At 55.0% G+C, this 22,746-nt stretch overlaps 1 protein-coding gene across 2 annotated transcripts in view; it reads right to left on the bottom strand.

Annotated features, from left to right (window-relative positions):
* The window catches only part of NUDT12 (nudix hydrolase 12), a 273,377-nt gene that overhangs the window by 42,018 nt on the left and 208,613 nt on the right, over positions 1–22,746 (bottom strand). For both annotated transcript variants that reach the window (XM_069625469.1, XM_069625468.1), the window contains exon 6: positions 16,404–16,603. In XM_069625469.1, the coding sequence (XP_069481570.1) occupies positions 16,404–16,603 (200 nt within the window). The remainder of the gene's footprint in view (positions 1–16,403; positions 16,604–22,746) is intronic.

Genomic DNA, 22,746 nt, shown 5'->3' on the forward strand with positions numbered 1-22,746 from the left:
AGCCGGGGGTGTGGGGGTAAGAGGGGAGACACAGGGCATGAGCGGGGGGTGGAGGGGAGAAGGAGGACACGGGGCATGAGCAGGGGGTGGGGGGAAGAAGGGAGACACAGGGCATGAGCGGGGGTGGGGGGTACAGGAGGGAGACACGGGGGGTGGGGGGAATAGGGCAGACACAGGGCATGAGCTGGGGTGGGGGAGGAAGAAGGGAGACACGGGGCATGAGCGGGGGTTGGGGCAAGAAGGGAGAACGGGGCATAAAGCAGGGGTGGGGGCAAGAAGGGAGACACGGGGCATGAGCGGGGGTGGGGGGTAAGAAGGGAGACACGGGGCATGAGCGGGGGTGGGGGGGAAGAAGGAAGACACAGGGCATGAGCACGGGGTGGGGGTACAGGAGGGAGACACGGGGCATGAGCGGGGGGTGGGGAGAACAGGGCAGACACGTGGCATGAGCGGGGGGGTGGGGAAGGAAGAAGGGAGACGGGGCATGAGGCGGGTGGGGGGAAGAAGGGAGACACGGGGCATGAGCGGGGGGTGGGGGGGAGAAGGAAGACACGGGGCATGAGCAGGGGGTGGGGGAGTAAGAAGGGAGACGCGGGGGGTGGGGGGAAGAAGGGAGACACAGGGCATGAGCGGGTTGTGGGGAAAGAAGGGAGACAAGGGGCATGAGCCGGGGGTGTGGGGGTAAGAGGGGAGACACAGGGCATGAGCGGGGGGTGGAGGGGAGAAGGAGGACACGGGGCATGAGCAGGGGGTGGGGGGAAGAAGGGAGACACAGGGCATGAGCGGGTTGTGGGGAAAGAAGGGAGACACAGGGCATGAGCGGGGGGTGTGGGGGTAAGAAGGGAGACACGGGGCATGAGCGGGGGTGGGGGGAGAAGGAAGACACGGGGCATGAGCAGGGGGTGGGGGTGGAGGAAGTGAGACACGGGGCATGAGCGGGGGTGGGGGGAGAAGGAAGACACGGGGCATGAGCAGGGGGTGGGGGTGGAAAGAAGGGCGACATGGGGCATGAGCAGGGGGTGGGGGGGTAAGAAGGGAGACACGGGGCATGAGCGGGGGAAAGAAGGAAGACACGGGGCATGAGCGGGGGGTGGGGGGAAGAAGGGAGACACGGGGCATTAGCGGGGGTGGGGGGTACAGGAGGGAGACACGGGGGGTGGGGGGAATAGGGCAGACACAGGGCATGAGCTGGGGTGGGGGAGGAAGAAGGGAGACACGGGGCATGAGCGGGGGTTGGGGGAAGAAGGGAGAACGGGGCATAAAGCAGGGGTGGGGGCAAGAAGGGAGACACGGGGCATGAGCGGGGGTGGGGGGTAAGAAGGGAGACACGGGGCATGAGCGGGGGTGGGGGGGAAGAAGGAAGACACAGGGCATGAGCACGGGGTGGGGGTACAGGAGGGAGACACGGGGCATGAGCGGGGGGTGGGGAGAACAGGGCAGACACGTGGCATGAGCGGGGGGGTGGGGAAGGAAGAAGGGAGACGGGGCATGAGGCGGGTGGGGGGAAGAAGGGAGACACGGGGCATGAGCGGGGGGTGGGGGGGAGAAGGAAGACACGGGGCATGAGCAGGGGGTGGGGGAGTAAGAAGGGAGACGCGGGGGGTGGGGGGAAGAAGGGAGACACAGGGCATGAGCGGGTTGTGGGGAAAGAAGGGAGACAAGGGGCATGAGCCGGGGGTGTGGGGGTAAGAGGGGAGACACAGGGCATGAGCGGGGGGTGGAGGGGAGAAGGAGGACACGGGGCATGAGCAGGGGGTGGGGGGAAGAAGGGAGACACAGGGCATGAGCGGGTTGTGGGGAAAGAAGGGAGACACAGGGCATGAGCGGGGGGTGTGGGGGTAAGAAGGGAGACACGGGGCATGAGCGGGGGTGGGGGGAGAAGGAAGACACGGGGCATGAGCAGGGGGTGGGGGTGGAGGAAGTGAGACACGGGGCATGAGCGGGGGTGGGGGGAGAAGGAAGACACGGGGCATGAGCAGGGGGTGGGGGTGGAAAGAAGGGCGACATGGGGCATGAGCAGGGGGTGGGGGGGTAAGAAGGGAGACACGGGGCATGAGCGGGGGAAAGAAGGAAGACACGGGGCATGAGCGGGGGGTGGGGGGAAGAAGGGAGACACGGGGCATTAGCGGGGGTGGGGGGTACAGGAGGGAGACACGGGGCATGAGCGGGGGTGGGGGTACAGGAGGGAGACACGGGGCATGAGCGGAGAGTGGGGGGAACAGGGCAGACACGGGGCATGAGCGGGGTGGGGGAGGAAGAAGGGAGACACGGGGCATGAGCGGGGGGTGGGGAGGAAGAAGGGAGACACAGGGCATGAGCGGGGGTGGGGGGTACAGGAGGGAGACACGGGGCATGAGCAGGGGGTGGGGGGTACAGGAGGGAGACACGGGGGTGGGGGGAATAGGGCAGACACAGGGTATGAGCTGGGGTGGGGGAGGAAGAAGGGAGACACGGGGCATGAGCGGGGGTTGGGGGAAGAAGGGAGAACGGGGCATAAAGCGGGGGTGGGGGGAAGAAGGGAGACACGGGGCATGAGCGGGGGTGGGGGGAAGAAGGGAGACACAGGGCATGAGCGGGGGGTGGGAGGAAGAAGGAAGACACGGGGCAAGAGCGGGGGTGGGGGGAGAAGGGAGACACGCGGCATGAGTGGGGGGTGGGGGGGAAAGAAGGGAGACAGGGCATGAGCGGGGGTCGGGGGGAAGAAGGGGGACACGGGGCATGAGCGGGATGTGTGGGGGTAAGAAGGGAGACACGGGGCATGAGCGGGATGTGTGGGGGTAAGAAGGGAGATACGGGGCATGAGCGGGGGTGGGGGGGAGAAGGAAGACACGGGGCATGAGCAGGGGGTGGGGGTGGAAAGAAGGGAGACACGGGGCATGAGCAGAGGGTGGGGGGGTAAGAAGGGAGACACGGGGCATGAGCGGGGGGTGGGGGAGAAGGGAGACACGGGGCATGAGCGGGGGAAACAAGGAAGACACGGGGCATGAGCGGGGGGTGGGGGGGAAAGAAGGGAGACAGGGCATGAGCAGGGGTGGGGTGGGAAGAAGGGAGATACAGGGCATTAGCGGGTTTTGAGGGGGAAAGAAGGGAGACACGGGGCATGAGCGGGGGTGGGGTGGGAAGAAGGGAGACACGGGGCATGAGCGGGGGGTGGGGGGAAGAAGGGAGACATGGGGCATGAGCGGGTTGTGGGGAAAGAAGGGAGACACGGGGCATGAGCGGGGGGTGTGGGGGTAAGAAGGGAGACACGGGACATGAGCGGGGGGGTGGGGGTGGAAAGAAGGGAGACACGGGGCAAGAGCGGGGGGTGGGGGGAGAAGGGAGACACGGGGCATGAGCGGGGGGTGGGGGGGGAGAAGGGAGACACGGTGCATGAGCGGGGGGTGGGGGGAGGAGAAGGAAGACATGGGGCAAAAGCGGGGGGTGGGGGTGGAAAGAAGGGAGACACGGGGCATGGGGGTAAGAAGGGAGACACAGTGCATGAGCGGGTTGGGGGGAAGAAGGGAGACATGGGCATGAGCGGGGGGTGGGGGGGTAAGAAGGGAGACACAGGGCATGAGCGGGGGGTGGGGGGAAAGAAGTGAGACATGGGCCATGAGCGGGGGGGGAAAAGGGAGACACGGGGCATGAGCGGGGGGTGGGGGGAAGAAGGAAGACACGGGCATGAGCGGGGGGTGGGGGGTGAAAGGGGAGACACAGGGCATGAGCAGGGGTGGGGGAAGAAGAGAGACACGGGCCATGAGCAGGGGGTTGGGGGAAGAAGGGAGACACTGGGCATGAGCGGGGGCGGGGGTTGGGTGAAGAAGGGAGACACGGGGCATGAGCGGGGGGTGGGGGGAAGAAGGGAGACACGGGGCAAGAGCGCGGGGGGTGGAGGGGGAAGAAGGGAGACATGGGGCATGAGCGGGGGATGTGGGGAAGAAGGGAGACACGGGGCATGAGCGGGGGTGGGGGGAAAGAAGGGAGACAGGGCATGAGCACGGGGTGGGGGTACAGGAGGGAGACACAGGGCATGAGCACGGGGTGGGGAGAACAGGGCAGACATGGGGCATGAGCAGGGGAGGAAGAAGAGAGACACGCGGCATTAGAGGCAGGTGGGGGGAAGAAGGGAGACACGGGGCATGAGCGGGGTGGGGGTGGAAAGAAGGGAGACGCGGGGCATGAGCGGGGGTGGGGGGAGAAGGGAGACATGGGGCATGAGCGGGGGTGGGGGGAGAAGGGAGACACGGGGCATGAGTGGGTTGTGGGGAAAGAAGGGAGACACGGGGCATGAGCGGGGGGTGGGGGGGGAGAAGGAAGACACGGGGCATGAGCAGGGGGTGGGGGTGGAACGAAGGAAGACACGGGGCATGAGCAGGGGGTGGGGGGGTAAGAAGGGAGACACGGGGCATGAGCGGGGGTGGGGGTGGAAAGAAGGGAGACGCGGGGCATGAGCGGGGGTGGGGGGGAGAAGGGAGACATGGGGCATGAGCGGGGGTGGGGGGAGAAGGGAGACAAGGGGCATGAGTGGGTTGTGGGGAAAGAAGGGAGACACGGGGCATGAGCGGGGGGTGGGGGGGAGAAGGAAGACACGGGGCATGAGCAGGGGGTGGGGGTGGAACGAAGGAAGACACGGTGCATGAGCAGGGGGTGGGGGGGTAAGAAGGGAGACACGGGGCATGAGCGGGGGGTGGGGGGGAAGAAGGGAGACACGGGGCATGAGCGGGGGAAGAAGGAAGACACGGGGCATGAGCGGGGGGTGGGGGGAAGAAGGGAGACACAGGGCATGAGCGGGGGGTGGGGGTACAGGAGGGAGACACGGGGCATGAGCAGGGGGTGGGGGTACAGGAGGGAGACACGGGGCATGAGCGGGGGTGGGGGGAACAGGGCAGACACGGGGCATGAGCGGGGGGTGGGGGAGGAAGAAGGGAGAAACGGGGCATGAACGGGGGTGGGGGGAAGAAGGGAGACACAGGGCATGAGCAGGGGGCGGGGGAAGAAGGGAGACACGGGGCATTAGCGGGGGTGGGGGGAAGAAGGGAGACACGGGGCATGAGCGGGGGTGGGGGGAAAGAAGGGGGACACGGGGCATGAGTGGGGGTGGTGGGGGAAGGGGAAGACACAGGGCATGAGCGGGGGGTGGGGGGAACAGGGCACACGGGGCATGAGCGGGGTGGGGGGAACAGAGGAGACACAGGGCATGAGCGGGGGTGGGGGGGAAGGGGAGAGACACAGGGGGCATGAGCGGGGGGTGGGGGCAGGGGAGAGACACAGGGCATGAGCGGGGGGTGGGGGGAGGGGAGAGAACACGAGGCACATGAGCGGGGGGGTGGGGAGAGGGGAGAGACACAGGGCATGAGCGGGGGTGGGGGGGAAGGGGAGAGACACGCGGGGGGTGGGGGGGAAGGGGAGACACACTGGGCAGGAGCGGGGATGGGGGGAGGGGAGAGACACGGGGCATGAACGGGGGTGGGGGGAGGGGAGAGACACGGGGCATGAGCAGGGGTGGGGGGAGGGGAGACACGGGGCATGAGCAGGGGTGGGGGGGAGGGGAGACACGGGGCATGAGCAGGGGTGGGGGGGAGGGGAGACACGGGGCATGAGCAGGGGTGGGGGGGAGACACGGGGCATGAGCAGTGGTGGGGGGGAGGGGAGAGACAGGGCATGAGCGGGGGTGGGGGAGGGGAGAGACACACGGGGGTGGGGAGAGGGGAGAGACACACGGGGGTGGGGGGAGGGGAGAGACACATGGGGTGGGGGGGAGGGGAGAGACACACGGGGCATGAGCGGGGGTGGAGGGGAGGGGAGAGACACATGGGGCATGAGCGGGGGTGGGGGAGGGGAGAGACACGGGGCATGAGCAGGGGGTGGGGGGGAACGGGAGACACACGGGGCATGAGCGGGGGGTGGGGGGGAAGGGAAGAGACACACGGAGCATGAGCGGGGGGTGGGGGGAAGGGGAGAGACACATGGGGAATGAGCAGGGGGTGAGGGGGACAGGGGAGTGACACACAGGGCATGAACGGGGGTGGGGGGATCGTGAGGGAGACACGGGGGATGAGCGGAGGGTGGGGGGACCAGAGGAGACACGGGGATGAGCGGAGACATGAGCGGGGGTGGGGGGGAACAGGGGAGACACGGGGTATGAGCGGGGAGTGGGAGGGAAGGGGAGAGACACACGGCCATGAGCGGGGGGTGGAGGGGAGAGACACGGGGCATGAGCGTGGGGTGGGAGGGAGGGGAGAGAGACACAGGGCATGAGCGGGGGTGGGAGGGAGGGGAGAGAGACACAGGGCATGAGCGGGGGGTGGGGGGAGGGGAGAGACACGGGGCATGAGCGAGGGGTGGGGGGAGGGGAGAGACACGGGGCATGAGCGAGGGGGGATAGGGGAGAGACACGCGGGGCATGAGCAGGGGGTGGGGGGAAGGGGAGAGACACGCGGGGCATGAGCAGGGGGTGGGGGGAAGGGGAGAGATGAGCGGGGGGTGGGGGGGAAGGGGAGAGACACGGGGCATGAGCGGGGGGTGGGGGGGAGGGGAGAGACACGGGGCATGAGCGGGGGGTGGGGGGGGAGGGGAGAGACACGGGGCATGAGCGGGGGGTGGGGGGGAGGGGAGAGACATGGGGCATGAGCGGGGGGTGGGGGGAGGGGAGAGACACACGGGGCATGAGCGGGGGGTGGGGGGAGGGGAGAGACACACGGGGCATGAGCAGGGGGTGGGGGAGGGGAGAGACACGCGGGGCAGGGGGTGGAGAGAGGGGAGAGACACAGGGCATGAGCGGGGGTGGGGGGAATGGGAGACACATGGGGCATGAGCGGGGGGTGGGGGAAGGGGAGAGACACACGGGGCATGAGCGGGGGGTGGGGGGAGAAGGGGAGAGACACACGGCGCATGAGCGGGGGGTGAAGGGGGACAGGGGAGAGACACACGGGGCATGAACGGGGAATTGGGGGGAGAAGGGAGACACGGGGATGGGGGGAAAGAAGGGAGACACGGGGATGGGGGAAAGAAGGGAGACACGGGGATGGGGGGAAAGAAGGGAGACACGGGGCATGAGCGGGGGGTGGGGGACGGAAGAAGGGAGGAACAGGGCACACACGGGGCATGAGGGGGTGTGGGGGGAACAGGGCACACGGGGCATGAGCGGGGTGGGGGGAACAGAGGAGACACAGGGCATGAGCGGGGGTGTGGGGGGAAGGGGAGAGACACACGGGGCATGAGCAGGGGGTGGGGGAGGGGAGAGACACAGGGCATGAGCGGGGGGTGGGGGGAGGGGAGAGACACGGGGCATGAGCAGGGGGTGGGGGGAGGGGAGACATACGGGGCAGGGGGAGGGGAGAGACACACAGGGCATGAGCGGGGGGTGGGGGAAGGGGAGAGACACACGGGGCATGAGCGGGGGTGGGGGGAAGGGGAGAGACACACGGCGCATGAGCGGGGGGTGAGGGGGGACAGGGGAGAGACACACGGGGCATGAATGGGGGTGGGGGGGATCGTGAGGGAGGCACGGGGGATGAGCGGAGGGTGGGGGGGACCAGAGGAGACACAGGGATGAGCTGAGACATGACCAGGGGTGGGGGGGGGGAACAGGGGAGACACGGGGAATGAGCTAACTGTGCAGGCGGCAGATGCCGCTCCTCGGCCCTCCGCAGGCCACTGTGTGCCGATGGCGTGAGCGGGGGCTGGAGGAACAGGGGAGACACGGTGGGTGGGGGTGGGGGGACAGGAAGGAGACACGGACATCAGCGGGGAGTGCGGGGAACGGGAGGAAGACACGGGCATGAGTGGGGGTGGGGGGAACGGAAGGAAGACACTTACTAGCCGGGCTCTCACCGCAAACCACAAACAAAGATGGCGGGCGTCTCGAAAATACGACGCACTGCACGCTGCAGTGCAGCCAATGGGAAAGCACGTAACATGTCCGTGGACACGACGCAACCCGCTTGCCCAATCCTTGTCCTGTCCGCGGAGCGAACAGGGAAGTGTGTCCGTGAAGCGAACACAGATATCATTTTTTTTTTACCTACTTTTTGGTCATTTTTAAAAAAAACTACTGGACGGATTTTCACCAAATTTGCAAAAGCACACTTTCGGGACCAAGCTGCTGCTCCTGGTCCAAATTTGGTGAAAATCCGTCCAGCAGTTGGGCTGTAGGCGCGAGCAAAATTTTTTTCCCATTCAAGCTATGGGAAAAAAAGAAATTTTAGGACCCCCACTTTAACTTTCCCCCCCCTGGACGAATCCTCACCAAACTTTGGAAAAAAATCCCGAGAGGGCCATATATTGCAAAGTTTGGTGAGGATTCGTCCAGGGGGAGCGAAGTTATATATATATATATGATACATTACTCACTGTAATCGTATTTCTGATGCTTGTATCTGCTTAGATTCACATGCTGTGCATAGGCCGACATCTAGTGGAAGTTGCCAAGTATTACAGTTTGTTTTTCGAAACTCGAAAATGGGCGTCGACACAGGGCGTGCCAGTAATACTATGCCTAGTGTGACGTCCACTGTACCCAAGATCCCTCACGCGTCTAGGATCCTCAGATTGTATTTTTTCTGACATGAGGTAGCATGAGGAGTAGCGTGAGTACAGGTAATCCAAGCAGATAGATAGAAAGGTAAGACTACAAGCAACCATGCGCCTTCTCTCAGAGGGGAGGAAGGGTGGGTCGCATGTGAATCTAAGCAGATACAAGGATCAGAAATACGATTACGGTGAGTAATGTATCCCTTCTGAGGCTTGTGGAATCTGCTTAGATCACATGCTGTGCATAGATTAGCGAGCAGTACCTGAAGAAGGAGGTGGGATGTGAGAAGGGTCATGAGCAAATAAGTGTCTTAGAACCGCTTGTCCCACTTGTGTATCTGCCTCGGAATGGGTGTCAATGCAGTAATGCTGAGTAAAAGTGTGAATAGAGCTTCAAGTAGCTGCTTTGCAAATTTTGTCAAGGGGTACATTTGCAATGAAAGCCAGAGTAGCCCCAATGCCTCTTGTAGAGTGGGCTCTTGGCGTGAAAGGCAGAGTCTTTTCAGAGAGTGAGTAACACAGCTGGATACAGTTAATAATCCACTTCGAGATGGCACCTTTAGAGACGCGATCCCCCTCTCTGCCTGTAGCTACGGAGACAAACAGCTGATCTGTTTTCTTTAGCGGTCTGGTTTTATTTACATAGTAGAGGACGGCCCTACGCACATCTAGGGTGTGTAGTCTCACCTTAGCCGAGCTTTGAGGGTCCTGGAAGAAAGCCGGAAGCTCGATGGACTGGTTTACGTGAAATTTAGATATAAACTTAGGTGAGAACCTAGGGTGTGTGCGTAAAACCAGTTTGTCTTTATGGACAGTAAAGAAGGGATCCTGCACTGACAGAGCCTGAATTTCACTGACCCTTCTTATAGAAGTAATAGCTACTAAGAAGGCCGTTTTATAAGTCAGGTGTTTGAGACTGCTTTTATGCATGGGCTCAAAAGGGGGCCCATGAGCTTTGATAGCACCACATTAAGGTCCCACCCTGGTGGTGGGCTTGAAATAGGAGGGTGAAGTCTCTTTACTCCTTCCATGAAGGCTTTAACTACTGGTACTTTCCACCACAAGACCTTGTTATGGGAAGTGGTGTATGCCGACAGGGCTGCCAGGTGTACTTTCAGTGAGTTAAAAACCAGTCCTGCATCCAGCAGTTGGAGCATGTATGTAACAATAGTGGAAGGAGTGCAATCAACTGGGTTGATTTGTTTACTCTGGCACCAGATAACAAATCTCTTCCACTTGTCAAAGTAGCAGTGCCTTGTGTTAGGTTTCCTAGATTCTTTTAGGATGTCCATACACCTCTGTGGTAAATTGAGATGTCCAAACTCTATGACCTCAGGAGCCATGCTGCCAGGTTCATTGAGTTGGGTTGCTGATGCACTGTTTGACCTTGGTGCTGGGACAGTAGGTTGTACCAAGCCGGAAGTTTGATGGGCTCGCACACCGCCATCCTGCGTAAGTGTGGGAACCACGGTTGTCTTGCCCACATGGGAGCAACTAGGACGAGCGTCATCGACTCTCTGTTCATCTTGTTGACCACCTTCCTGATGAGAGGAGTTGGTGGAAAAGCATACGCAAACATCCCTGATCAGTTCATCCACAGGGCGTTCCCCTGGGAGTCTGGTTGGGGGAACCTGGATGCAAATCCTGGGCAACGTCTGTTTTCGCTTATGGCGAATAAGTCTATAGTGGGGAAACCCCACTTAGAGAAGATATCTTCTATGACCTCTCTGTGTAGAACCCATTCGTGTTCCTCTGGGAGGGAGTCTCTGCTCAGAGCATCCGCTAGGGAATTGAGCTCCCCTGGAACATGTTGTGATGACAGGAAGATGTTCCGTCTGAGTGCCCATATCCAGATTTTCTGGGCAAGCTTGGACAGATTTGGCGAACGAGTCCCTCCTTGCTTGTTCAGGTAGAACATGGCTGTCGTGCTGTCTGTCCAGATTTGCACTGACAGGTTTAGTAGGTAGGGCTTGAACGCTTGAAGCGCTCTGAATACTACCAGAAGCTCTAGCAGGTTGATGTGGTTCTTGGCCACTGAGGGAGACCAGAGACCCTGAGCTGTGTGGTGGAGATGGTGAGCTCCCCACCCCGTCAGGCATGCATTGGTAGTGACTACTGCCTGTACTTCGGGATCGTAAAAGGGTTTCCCCTGTGCAAGATTCTCCCTTGTCCACCAGTGAAGGCTTTGTACCAGTGTTGGTGAAACGACCACTAGATCGTCCCACTGACCACTTGCCTGAGACCACTGTTTCGCCAACCATTCCTGCATGGGACGCATGCGCAGGCGCGCGTGGGGGACCAGGTAAATACATGACGCCATCATGCCCAGCAAGCGCATTGCTTTGCGTACCGTTATTTGGTGACCGGACTGATATTGCGGAATTTGCAGTAGTATATTCCGAATTCTTTCCTCTGAAGGAAATGTCAACCCCTCTTGAGTATCTAGGATTGCTCCTAGGAACTGTTTGGAGGTGCTTGGCACCAGGCTTGACTTTTTCTGGTTGATTGAGAAGCCTAATTCGTGGAGGAGGTCGATAGTCTTTTGAATGTTTGTCCTGCAAATTACTGGGGTTTCCCCCGTTATGAGTCAGTTGTCCAGATAAGGGTACACCGGGATTGCCTCCCTGCGTAGGTGTGCAGCCGCCACCGCCAGTACCTTGGTGAATACCCTTGGTGCCAAAGCTATCCCGAAGGGCAGTACCTTGAACTGGTAGTGCCGACTGTCCACCTTGAAGCGCAAGGACCTTCTGTGCGCTGGGAACATGGAAATAGGCATCTTTCATATCCAAGGTTGCCATGTAATCCCCCTTTTTTAGGAGGGGGGTTACCTCTTGTAGCGTAGTCATTCGAAACTTTTGGGACTTGACATACTTGTTGGCAGGCCATAAGTCCAATACTGGGCGCATTGTCAAATCTTTTTTTGGCACAAGGAGGTAAGTTGAATAAATACCCTTGTTTACCTGGTGTCCCGGGACGAGTTCTATCGCGTCCTTTGCTAGCAGATTGGCGATCTCCTCGAGGAGAATCTTCTGATGTTCTAAAGAGTGTACTCTTTGTCGTGGGGATGGTTCCGGGGACGCTGCAGTAGTTCTATACAGTACCCTGCGGATACTGTTGACAGCACCCATCTGTCTGATGTGATCCCTTCCCAAGCCTGGGTGAAGTTGGAAATGTGTCCCCCCTACTGGGGTTGCGTGAGAAGGGACCCTGAACTGAGCGTCACTGCTTTGGTGCAGGCGTGCCGCCTCCTCTACTGGGGCTGCCTCTGCCTTTACCACGTCCTCTCCTATTACCCCTGCCGTAACCCTGGGTAGACTGTTGGCTGTTGTTCCACTGTGTACCCTGCCCCTGGGAATAGTTTGATCCTCTCTGGGAATTTTGGCCACGTGGGCAACGAAAATTTCCATTCCCCCTCTGGTTAGGGGGTTTATTGGTTAGTTGGCCAAGGGATTTGAGTGTCTCATATTCGTCCTTGGCATTCTTCAACGCATCCTCGACCGCCTTACCAAACAACAGATCGGCTTCCACCGGTTTGTCCAACAATGATGCCTGGGTTTCTGCCTTAAAACCAGACTGCCGTAACCATGCATGTCTCTTGATAACAGTACCTTCTGCTATCAATCTGCCTGCGTTGTCCGCGGCGTCAAAAGTTGCTTTTAAAATGCAACCAGACACGGCTCTACCCTCTGCTGAAATTCGTGCTAACTGGCCCTTTAAGGGTTCTGGTGCAGAGGCTATGAGTGCCGCGACTTCTTCCCACTGATGGCAGTTGTAGCTGGCCAACAGGGTGGTGGAGTTTGCAATCCTTGCCTGATAGGCGGACGTTGAGGCTACTTTCCTGCCGAAACCATATAGTGTTTTGCTCTCCTTGTCTGGAGGAGCTTCGGACGATAACAAGGGTGTTCCAGCCCTCTTACGAGTGTTAGTGACAACCAGGGAGTCTGGCTCAGATGTCCTCTTATATAGAGAGGGTCAGACTGGGCTGCCCTGAAAGGTTTTTCAACTCTGGGATTGACTGCTCTGGTGAGGTTCGGGTTCACCAGGGACGGGTCTTTTCTTCGCTGAATAGACTTAAGGATAGGGATGGTCTGGGCAACAGGCCTTCTTTCTCCCACTAACTCCTCGGCGAAGTCCCTCTCCTCCTGGACACCGTGGGTGTCAATATGGAAATGTTCTGCTGCTCGTGCGAGAACCTCGTTCAGGAGGGGTTGGTTACCGACAGGGGAGTCGGTAACCGGGGCTTCCTTCTCTACTGGGGAATCTACTATGTAGGTTTCAGGGTCTTCCTCTTCTTGGTCCTCATCATCCCCATAGTAGCCCGTCCCGGTTTGCTCTTGTACCAGGCCAAATTCTTGGTCCTCACCAAAGGAAGTCTCTCCTTGATACTGTGAGTATGGCCGTGAGTATGGTTGTACATCGAAGGGGTCCGAAGACCTCATAGGTGTCTCAAACCGGGGCTTCTTACTCGGGGGGATAGGATCATTAGAGCCTGAGGGAGTAGACCCTTGTGGATTATATGAAAGGAAATGGTCTGGATTTTTATCATAAAAGTCTGCCAAAGAAGACATCCTTGACATGACCCTATCTATGTCATCACTCGACCATTCTTTGGAACTGGGAATGACTCTCTCAGAAAGTCTAGGAGACTTATCCTGAGTAGACTTGCTGGTTTTAGAACTAGCAGCAGACTTGGGCTTGTATGTCTGTTTAAGAGGAGTGGAGTGTTTTACAGGTGTGGAAGAGTGCAGTGGCTGCTTCTTCTGCTGTTTTCCCCCCTCCCCGTGAGTGAAAGAGTGTTTTCCCTGTCCCTTTGTGGTTCTGGAGGTTTTCGACGCCTGGCGTCGAGGATCGGGGGTAGAGTCCCTGTCCTTCGAACGTGGGGCCGCGCTGATCTTGTCTGCAGGCTCCGACTCCTGGAGAGCGGCCTGGGGGTGGAAGTCGTCTTTGTCCTCCGACGATCGAACTTCCGTTAGCTTAGGGAGCGAGGCACTCTTGGCAAGAGTGGATGATTGCCTGGAGTCATGAGGCGATCTCGGCCTAGAACGCCCAGAGGACACTGATTCGGACCGTTCTCTATGTGCCTCTTTCCGAGACCTCGACGTCGTCGAGTCTCGGTTGGACTTCGTGTGTTTTGTGTGAGTGGTGTGTGAAGCGCTTGTGTCGCCGGGGGTCTTCCCCATAGCCGCCCTGTCGGATGACCTTCCGAGGTCGGGGACTTGCGCTCGGCTGTCTTTAGACGCCGTAATGTCCTCGCCGTCCGAAAGCACGGCGTCGCTGCCATCGCTGAAGGCGCCCTCCGCCGCCAGGGCCGCCTGCCTGGCGTGGTCGGCCCAACGCTTCGTCGAACGGTCCTTAAGTGTCTTAGGTTTAAACCTACTACACGCTCTGCAGTTAACCTCGGGGTGGTCCCTCGGCAAGCAGAGATTGCACGTGGCGTGCCTGTCGACCCAAGGGTATTTCGATTGCACTTGGGGCAGAATTGAAAAGGGGTACCCTCCATACGCACCTTGAGGCAGCGGGCTGGTAAGTGTAGGAAATGTATAAGATGTACCTATATACCAAGAGTGTAGAGTATGTCCAACCCCCCACTCTCCCTACTTGCAGGGCAGGGCCGAGGCCAGAGGCCTTCCAAGGCCCGGGCCGAGGCCAGAGGCCTTCCGAGGCCCAAATCCGTCGTGCAGCAGCCGACGGTCTAATTCTTCTCCAAGCCGGCGTCGAGTGTCGAAGTTCGACATTGGGGTAGGGAAAGGATGTAAATGTATCGATATTTTAGCAAAAGTATGGCTAAGGCCAGGGGACTCTGCAAAATGCTTCTGACCAGTATGGCGGAAAAAAACAATCTGAGGATCCTAGACGCGTGAGGGATCTTGGGTACAGTGGACGTCACACTAGGGATAGTATTACTGGCACGCCCTGTGTCGACGCCCATTTTCGAGTTTCGTAAAACAAACTGTAATACTCCGCAGCTTCCACTAGATGTCGGCCTATGCACAGCATGTGATCTAAGCAGATTCCACAAGCCTCAGAAATATATATATATATATATATATCTAGTTTGTCTAGATCTGCACCAGGAGAAGGGAGCCATTCTCCTGGAGGTAAAGTTGCATAAAGACTGGGTGAAACCTGCAAGCCAGGGGAAGGGATTCATTCCCCCTGGCATTTCTGTTGCAAGTGAACATTCATTTGGATACTATTCGAAAAGCAGAAGGGAGGTATTCTCCTGAAGAAGGAACTTTATGTTAGTTCATCTTTTAGTTGTAGTGTGAGTGATAGAGAAATTTGTGACACAGGACAGCGGAGATTAATTTGATGGATATTCTGGCAGAGTCTTTTAGCATTTGTTTTGAGGCAAGGATCCCCCTCATACCAGATAGGGACAGTGAGGACCTTTACTGATTTACACAAATAAAAGTTTATAATCAAAACCATGCCACCTTTGTATCAGCTTCCTTCTTACACCATCACAATACCAGCCAGGCCTACTCAGCCCTCCATCCTTCTGATGTCAACAGTTGAGTACAATTATTAGGTAATAATAATATCTTTGTTTATAGTGCTTGGAAGGCGAAGGAGTCAGGCATGATGCACTATGTAAAACAATAGGATTACTTTTTATATTAAACAAACAATTCACATTAGTTATGATCAACATTTTGTGCATTTCCTGCAGTCTTCATTGTAAGAAACGCTGCAATTTTCACAGGTCCCTTTTCAATGTTATGCCCTCAACGGTGCGTTGATATAGCCAATATTAACCCTCTAGTTTGTTTGTTAGAACTCTATGGAACTTGCTCATTTTTCATTTTGCCCATAATAAACTCAGTGGCAGGCTACACCCACTGGTAATGGCCTATTAAAAAGGTTACAGCCCCGAGTGAAGCAAGTGCCTTAAATTGGTCCTCAGTGCTATCACAGGCCGGTGAAGCCTGTTTCTGAGGGTTTTACAGCCATTCGCACCCGGAGCTATCCCCAAGGTGCTAATAGTGGGGTAGAAGAAAAAAAACAACCAGTGGCAAGTTATGTACATGACCGCTGTGGAAATGGAACCTTACTTCCATTTCCATGGCTGGCCAGGGCGAGTGGAAGGATGTGGCATGCTTGCAGGAAGACAGGAGGCCAGGTAAATGGTGGTCATGGAAGAGAGCAGCCGTGCGATTGAGCATCTGAGTAGTGTAAAGAAGGTTGGAGGATGCATGCGATTGGAAGATTCATCCATAGTTTTGAGAAATTTGATAGGCTGCTACCTCCAACCAGGGTGCTAATAAAGAAATGAAAGAATATAATACGGACAAAAAGACATGGGGCTGAGCAGGAAGGGGATGAGCAGCAAATGGCACTTGGATCGCAGGGCACTTGGATGTAGAGGAGCAAATTGTGGCATAGTGCAGTGCTTGGGGATACCCAGCAAAAGGTGTTCAACTGCTGTGCAATATACATTAGAGCTACAGGATGGAGTGTACATTCTGCGTCTACAGAAATGGGTTCGCACCAGAGTTGCCCGATTAGTTGTTTACCAAGGTTGTGGTGTTCTCCTAGCCACAATCAGGTTGCTGCATGCATCGAATGGAGGTTATGCTGATAACCAATGATAGCATTTTTATCAATCCTCTTACATTATATTGCAGATACGTGTCCACAGTGGTGCAACAAACCTCAGAAATAAATTAAAGTAAAGATGATGGAAGATATTTCTAAGATACAATTTCATATCAAAAACAAAGATTGAAAACAGATAACAAAAGATTCACTGATTACATTAGGATGCACACTGCTGGTCCGTGCAAGGAATGACTGGAGGGGGGAAGGAAGACACTTGTTTGCAGTTGCATGACAAAGTCAATGCAGAGAGCCAGCAATAAATGTCAGGAAATTAAATTGAACTTGACCTGATCTTTGGTGAACCAGCGCGCCTCTTCTATTTCATTCTTGTCCACTTTAATTTCTGTAGAAAGTGCAACAGCCAAGCAGCCGATCATTAAAGAGGTGGGCATTGGCCACGGCTGGCAAGAGACATACTGGACATGGCCAACTTTGACTCCACTCTCCTCCTCCACTTCCCTCCGAACCGCATCTTCTATTGTCTCTCCTAATTCAAGGGGGCAGAAGGACACATTTTCATCTTGCGAATAGTCTTACAGATTTAAAACGATGCCAAACAGTTAACTACCCATGACTTGTTAAATAACGATAAGAAAAGGAACCACTGAGAATGCAAATATGATGAATGTGCTTATACCATTGTGCAGGGTAATAAAAGAAATGAAAATGCAGCGCTCAGATCCAGGTATTCTTGCATTGAATTGAGATGCAACTGTAAAAAGGACACGAGCAAGGAATAAAACCGTTGCTGTCCCGACGTAACATGCAATCAACCAAAAACAATCATTCCAAAAGTTGGCGGCTGACCCAAGCACCATATCATAAAAGCATGCACTTCACAGAGCGCCAGACAGAAACCGCGAGACAGTTGCTTACTTGCTACACATATGCTACGGAGAGATTACAACTGGTGGCATATCCCCCATCCCAGCATTCTAGTGGCCAGACTGCGCCACTCCCTAACGCAATCACAGACTTTTGCCCCCAATCACCTTCTGATGCTGTGCTGGCATAACACATAAAAGCAAACAAGGTACCTCCAGGGGCATCACATGACTTATAAATGTGACCTTAGCACTTCTTCACAGCAATCATAGATAGCACCGTGTGTGCATTTGTGTCCATTGGCTGGGGCAGCTAAAAGTAGATCCAGGTAGGCAATTGGACACAGCCAAATAGCTCGCTGCTCCCCATGATCCAGCATACACATCCATGAGTGACTTGCTGACGCAGGAGCTAGTTAGGTGAAGCACCCCTGGAGGCTGTTCAGAACAGCAGTGACAAGGCTTACGTTGGTAGGATTGGTGCACAAGGGAATGTAGCTATTGTGTGAGATAGTGCCTGCTCCGTTTCTACGCTTTGTTTATCAGGTGTTTTGTAGAGCGCTACTAGTATATGGGATACTTAAGAGTGAAGTGTGATTGGAGGCCCTGGTTCAGGACGATCCTTGGCAGCGGCAGCACTCCGGACTGTGATACAAAAATCTCCCCCTCCACACCCCATGCGCCCTTGGTCAATGCCGTTTGGGGGAGGGGGGGCAGGCGGCTGCCACTTATTTTTAACTCCCCGCCCCATATTGTTATTAAATGCGCCCCCCGCCCCCCCAGCACTGAAAAGCTCGGCGCCAGCACAAGAAGTGGGTGCATTTAATTTCGATAGGTCACCTGCCACACCTTCTACCACGACGCCAGCTCGGGGAGCCCTTGAAAGACTCCTCCGAGCTGGCGTGGCAAGGGGCTAATGGCACCCCATGCGATCGTCCCTGTCGGAAGGCCGGCCTCGCCTAGGCGAATGCTTCAGATTCCATATGTGAAGAGAAAATGCACCCCATGGCCGGGTCTGTTCTTTTCCTAAACCTCAGGCACTCTTTTGTTTGATTGAAGTCTTCAGTGTGCTGTTTAACAGTTCCGGGTGTATAGAACACAAAACACTGCGAAAACGTAAATATTTTGGGAGTTTGTGTGCATGTTGGGAAACTGGACTTTTTTTGTCCTCCTGCTCGAGGAAAGGATCTTCCTTACGGTTTTGTGTGGGACCTAAGTCCTTGCTGTAAAGTTGCTTTCTCTCTCTAGTGATAAGGACTACAGAGAGGCTGTGGGCAACAAGCAGGGACTATCTGTGTTATGGTCAGAATGCAGAAGCAGGATCTGCAGAGATGACTTTGAATAGGTCAATGATGATGGAGATGCTCACGTCATGCTACTTCAGCTATGCCCATTTCTTTTATACCAGTAACACAAATCGTGGAATGGCCCCTTCAGCTGTGGCTCAGTTATCAGAACATAACTACACCTATGACAGTGACGCAGTTAGTTTTGCAGTGGGATACAGAATAAACAGTAGATCAAGACTGGATTCGGAGGCAATCATGGGTCCTCATACACATCTTTTTTTTAAGTGCATCTGTGAAGTGGCTGAGAGCAAGCTCTGTTTTGGGGATTCCTGGGTTTGGATCCTGCCTTCCTGCTTTTCTGCATTGTATGTCTTGAGCACTTTGCTATATTTCCCTTTGCATCTTCGCAGCAAAATTTGAATGGGCCTGGTGGTACTTATTTTTCACATACATGTGTGCAATACAGCACGACCTTGACATAATGCACTGTTTTTCTACGTGTAAAAAACATGATTTATCAGTGAGCAGCTTGTAAGTTTACAGGAGGTTGTTTCCTTGTACAATGCACACTAGTTTACGAAAATGCATTGATTTGATACATTGGCAGGCAGTTTGAGGGGTGCTAGCTGGGGGATGAACGAAAGACCTGAGTCAAAGTAGAAGTTGACAATAGGTTTATTTTGTTAACACCAAACAGGGTTAGAGAACATCAATAACGGAGGGCTCCCCTAGCCTCTTTAGGGCACTGGTGCTTAGTCCATTCCTCTCCTCTAAACCGGATTGCCTACCGAGTGGCCTACAGTCACTCGCAGGCTTTTTTCCAGTATTCTGCACCTCTTTCTTTGCTTTCCCTTGGTCTTTATTGACTGTCTCTGAGGGAGACCAAGTGTGGTGCCAACAAATGTGGTTTGGCAGAGGAACTGAAAGAAAACAAAGGTTTAAGAACGAACAGAGAGGGTTAAAGTATTCCAAAATCTAGCAGCCAGTAAGGAGAAAGATCGAAACCGCACAAAGAGGTTTAGGAGTAACTAAGAGAAAGAGACTTTGGAAGCGAAGATAATAGGTAGGTATATAGCACGAAACCAAGAAGGGCAGATTGGGAGGAGCCAAACCGTGCATACATTTAAAAACAATACACAAGAAGAGGAAAAAGGCGGGATTCAAAGGACAGCGAGAAGAATCCTACGGATCCCTCAGTAAACCCCTGCTTAAAGTCTCCTCCCAGGTGGCCAGGGAAAGGCAGACGCTTCCTAATCCTGAACTTGGGGGTGGTGTAATGCGGGAGGATCACCTGGGAGGAGACAAGGACGAGGGTGGTGAGGATATTCGATGGGATGAGACAAAGTATTTGAGCTGTAAAAGGGAGAACCCTTTGAGAAAAAAAAAACCAGAACATGTAATGGCTTACTGTCATTATGGTGTATCTGAACCACATATAACACCTGGGCTCTGGGCACACATGTTATACATCCTACAAAACTTAACAGAAAGACCATGCAATGCACACTAGGATAAAAATCCTCCCTACTCCCAAAGGTATAATGGAAAGTAATTTATAAATATTTCCTTAAATAAACTGTCTTCCTCTGTAACAACACATTTTAATGATTCATCTTTAAATGACTCTGGGGGAAATACATCTACCCAAAAATCCCAGAAGTTACTAAAAAGCACTAACTTTTTTGTTGGGGACTATAAGTCCCATAATCACACAAGTACTGGGACAAGGAAGAGGGCTGAAGGGTTAAGCTGTAGTAGTTGTCAGGTAATTAAGCCTAATAGCCCACACTTGAAGGAACCTGAGACGCATAAAAGGCCCCCTCAGTCGTAGGCAATTAGAAGGAGCTGGATCTTTGGCTGGAGTTTAGTAGCAGAAGGAAGAAGACGCCAGGATTTTGTTGCAGCAGATTTCACCTGCTTATCGTGTGATGGTCCCGTTTCCCCAAACTCTGAAGTGCAGAGGCTGCGCAACGGAAGGCACCATGTGAGCCAATTGCAGAGATTGCGCAGCAAGAAGCGTGTTGGAGACCGTGGCGAGGAGCGGTTATAAAGTCCTGGGTCTCGGGAGCGAGAGGGGCTCCTTAATTGGGTGGCCGGACCAGAGACTCTTTCATCGAGGAAGGGTGTGGGTACCAAGTGAAGCCAGAAGCAGTAGAAGAAACAACTTACTTACCAGTAACTATTGTTCTCCAGCATGGGTCTGGCATGGATTCACATGCTCATGAATATTCCCCATCGTCAGGCTGGGAATCATCAGTAAAAGCAAAACAGTTTCACTTTTACTTACAAACTGTATTTCTCCTTTAAACCAATCACTGCCCTCTGGGCCATACTGCCTCCATCCAATGACAGTCCTCTCCCTAGGCCCCTCCTCTGGCAGCCATAGTCAGATTTGGTAAGCACACAAAGTGGCAGTATGACCAAGATGAGCTGCAGAGGGGACGGAGGGAGGGTTTGCATGTGAATCCATGCCAGACCCATGCTGGAGAACAATAGTTACAGGTAAATAAATTGTTCATTCTCCAGCATGGGGTCTGGCATGGATTCACATGCTCATGAATAACAAATACATAGCAGTACAACATTACACAACCATGCGAGGTGGCAAGGCTCAACAAAAGCAATCAACGCTTACCCCTGGAACAGAATAACCTCAAGCGAACAGGTTGCTTAGCACTGCTTGGCCGACTTAGGACTCCTACCTGGAATCCCTGTCGACGCAGTAGAATCTCGTGAAGGTGTGCGTGGACCTCCACGTAGCCAATCTGCAGATGTTCAGCAAGGGCACACCCAGTGCTCCAGATATGATTTGGAAGTAGGAGCACTTTATTCCCTATTTTTTAAATTTTGGAGTAAAATGATTTTTTAGGGAGTAAAATGTAAGTCCAGTTCCCACTGAGAGTATCTTATAAGCGAGTAAATATGTCTTTACTGAAAAACTGAAATGTTTTTGTAATAATTATTTCTTTGCACCTTGTTATTGATGCACATAAAAAAACAGGTTTACGTATTCCTATCCGGTAGTTATAATAGTAGTTTCTTCCTGTGATACTACATGTATGACTTGTCCAAACATATCCATGGAGATGCAAGGGTGAAAGCAGGGGAACAAGATACATATTTTCCTACTTTTTGTTGGGAGTATTTTTACTCTCCATTTTAATTTTTTTGTGAGTATTTGCCTATTTCTAGGGAGCAAAAGTGTCTCATACACTCCTTATCTGTAGGGCTGGGCACACCAGACAAGAACACCGTCGTCGCAGCGATCGCTCTGGTGGAGTGCGCTCTTCGACGGCCGTGCAGAGGTCGATTCGCCAACCGATGACAGCGCGTGATGCAGCAGGAGAGCCACCTTGAGGTGGAAGCCCTGGACAAGGCCTTCCCATGGTTCATAGGAACAAAGTTCACGAACAGTTGAGAAGTCTTCCGAAAACTTGTTGTGCATGTCACACAGAACTTCAAGGCACGAGCAACGTCCAGCGAGTGCAAGGCCCTTTCAAGTCGGTGACTAAGGCTTTGTGAAAAAAAACAGTTAACACCAAAGACTCGTTGAGGTGGAATTCCGACGGAATCTTCGACATAAAAGAGGGGTGCGTCAGCAGCACCACCCTCAGTTCGTGGAAAGTCAGGTATGGCTGTTTGCAGGATAGGGCCTGGATCTCACCTACCTTCCTGGCAGAGGTGATGGCCACAAGGAAAGTCGTTTTCCATGAGAGGAAATTGTGATGGGCCCGATGCATACGCTCGAAGGAGGCCCCCACAAGCCTTGTCAGCATCACGTTGAGTTCCTACGCTGGGTCAGGAGCCTTCACCTGCGGGAAAGATCGAAAAAATCCTTTGAGGAACTCATTGACGAGTCGGTGAGACCCAAGTGAAGATCTTCCTGGAGACCTGGTGTAGCGGGAGATAGCCGCCAGATGTACCTTGATAGAGGCGTGTGCCAGTCCGGCCTTGGCCAAGGATAGCAAGTATTGAAGAATCTGCAGGCCATGTCCCTCAGAGGGGTAATCTTCTCAGGCCAGCACCACGCAGCAAACCGCTTCCACTTGTGGCCGTAGCAATTCAATGTCAACAACGCCCTGGCCTTGGCGAGGACCTCCATACAGTCTGCAGGCAACTCATAACTTCCAAACTCTAAGGATGCAGGAGCCAAGCCCTCAGGTTAAGCTATCCTCAGTCGTGGTGAAGGATTGCGCCTCCTTCTCTGGTGAGTCGATCAGGAACCACTGGCAGCTTGACCGGAGACAAAGGTGACAGGCTGAGAAGGTCCTGGTACCAAATCTGCCTAGGCCATGCCGGGGCGATGACTATCATCCTGCATTGGCACTGTCCGAGTGTGCGGATGACTCATAGCAGGAGAGGAGAGGCAACGGAGGAAACGCGTACAGAAACAGGCCTCCCCATGGGAAAGAGATCCCGTGCCACAGGCTCTTCGGTTGGTGGAATCTGCTGGCAAACGTCTGGCATTTGGAGTTCGCCGCTGTTGCAAACGGATCAATCTGGGGCCTGCCCCACGT

This window comes from Ambystoma mexicanum, chromosome 6p, assembly GCF_040938575.1.
Source record: "Ambystoma mexicanum isolate Mex_15411 chromosome 6p, UKY_AmexF1_1, whole genome shotgun sequence".
Lineage (NCBI taxonomy): Eukaryota > Metazoa > Chordata > Amphibia > Caudata > Ambystomatidae > Ambystoma > Ambystoma mexicanum.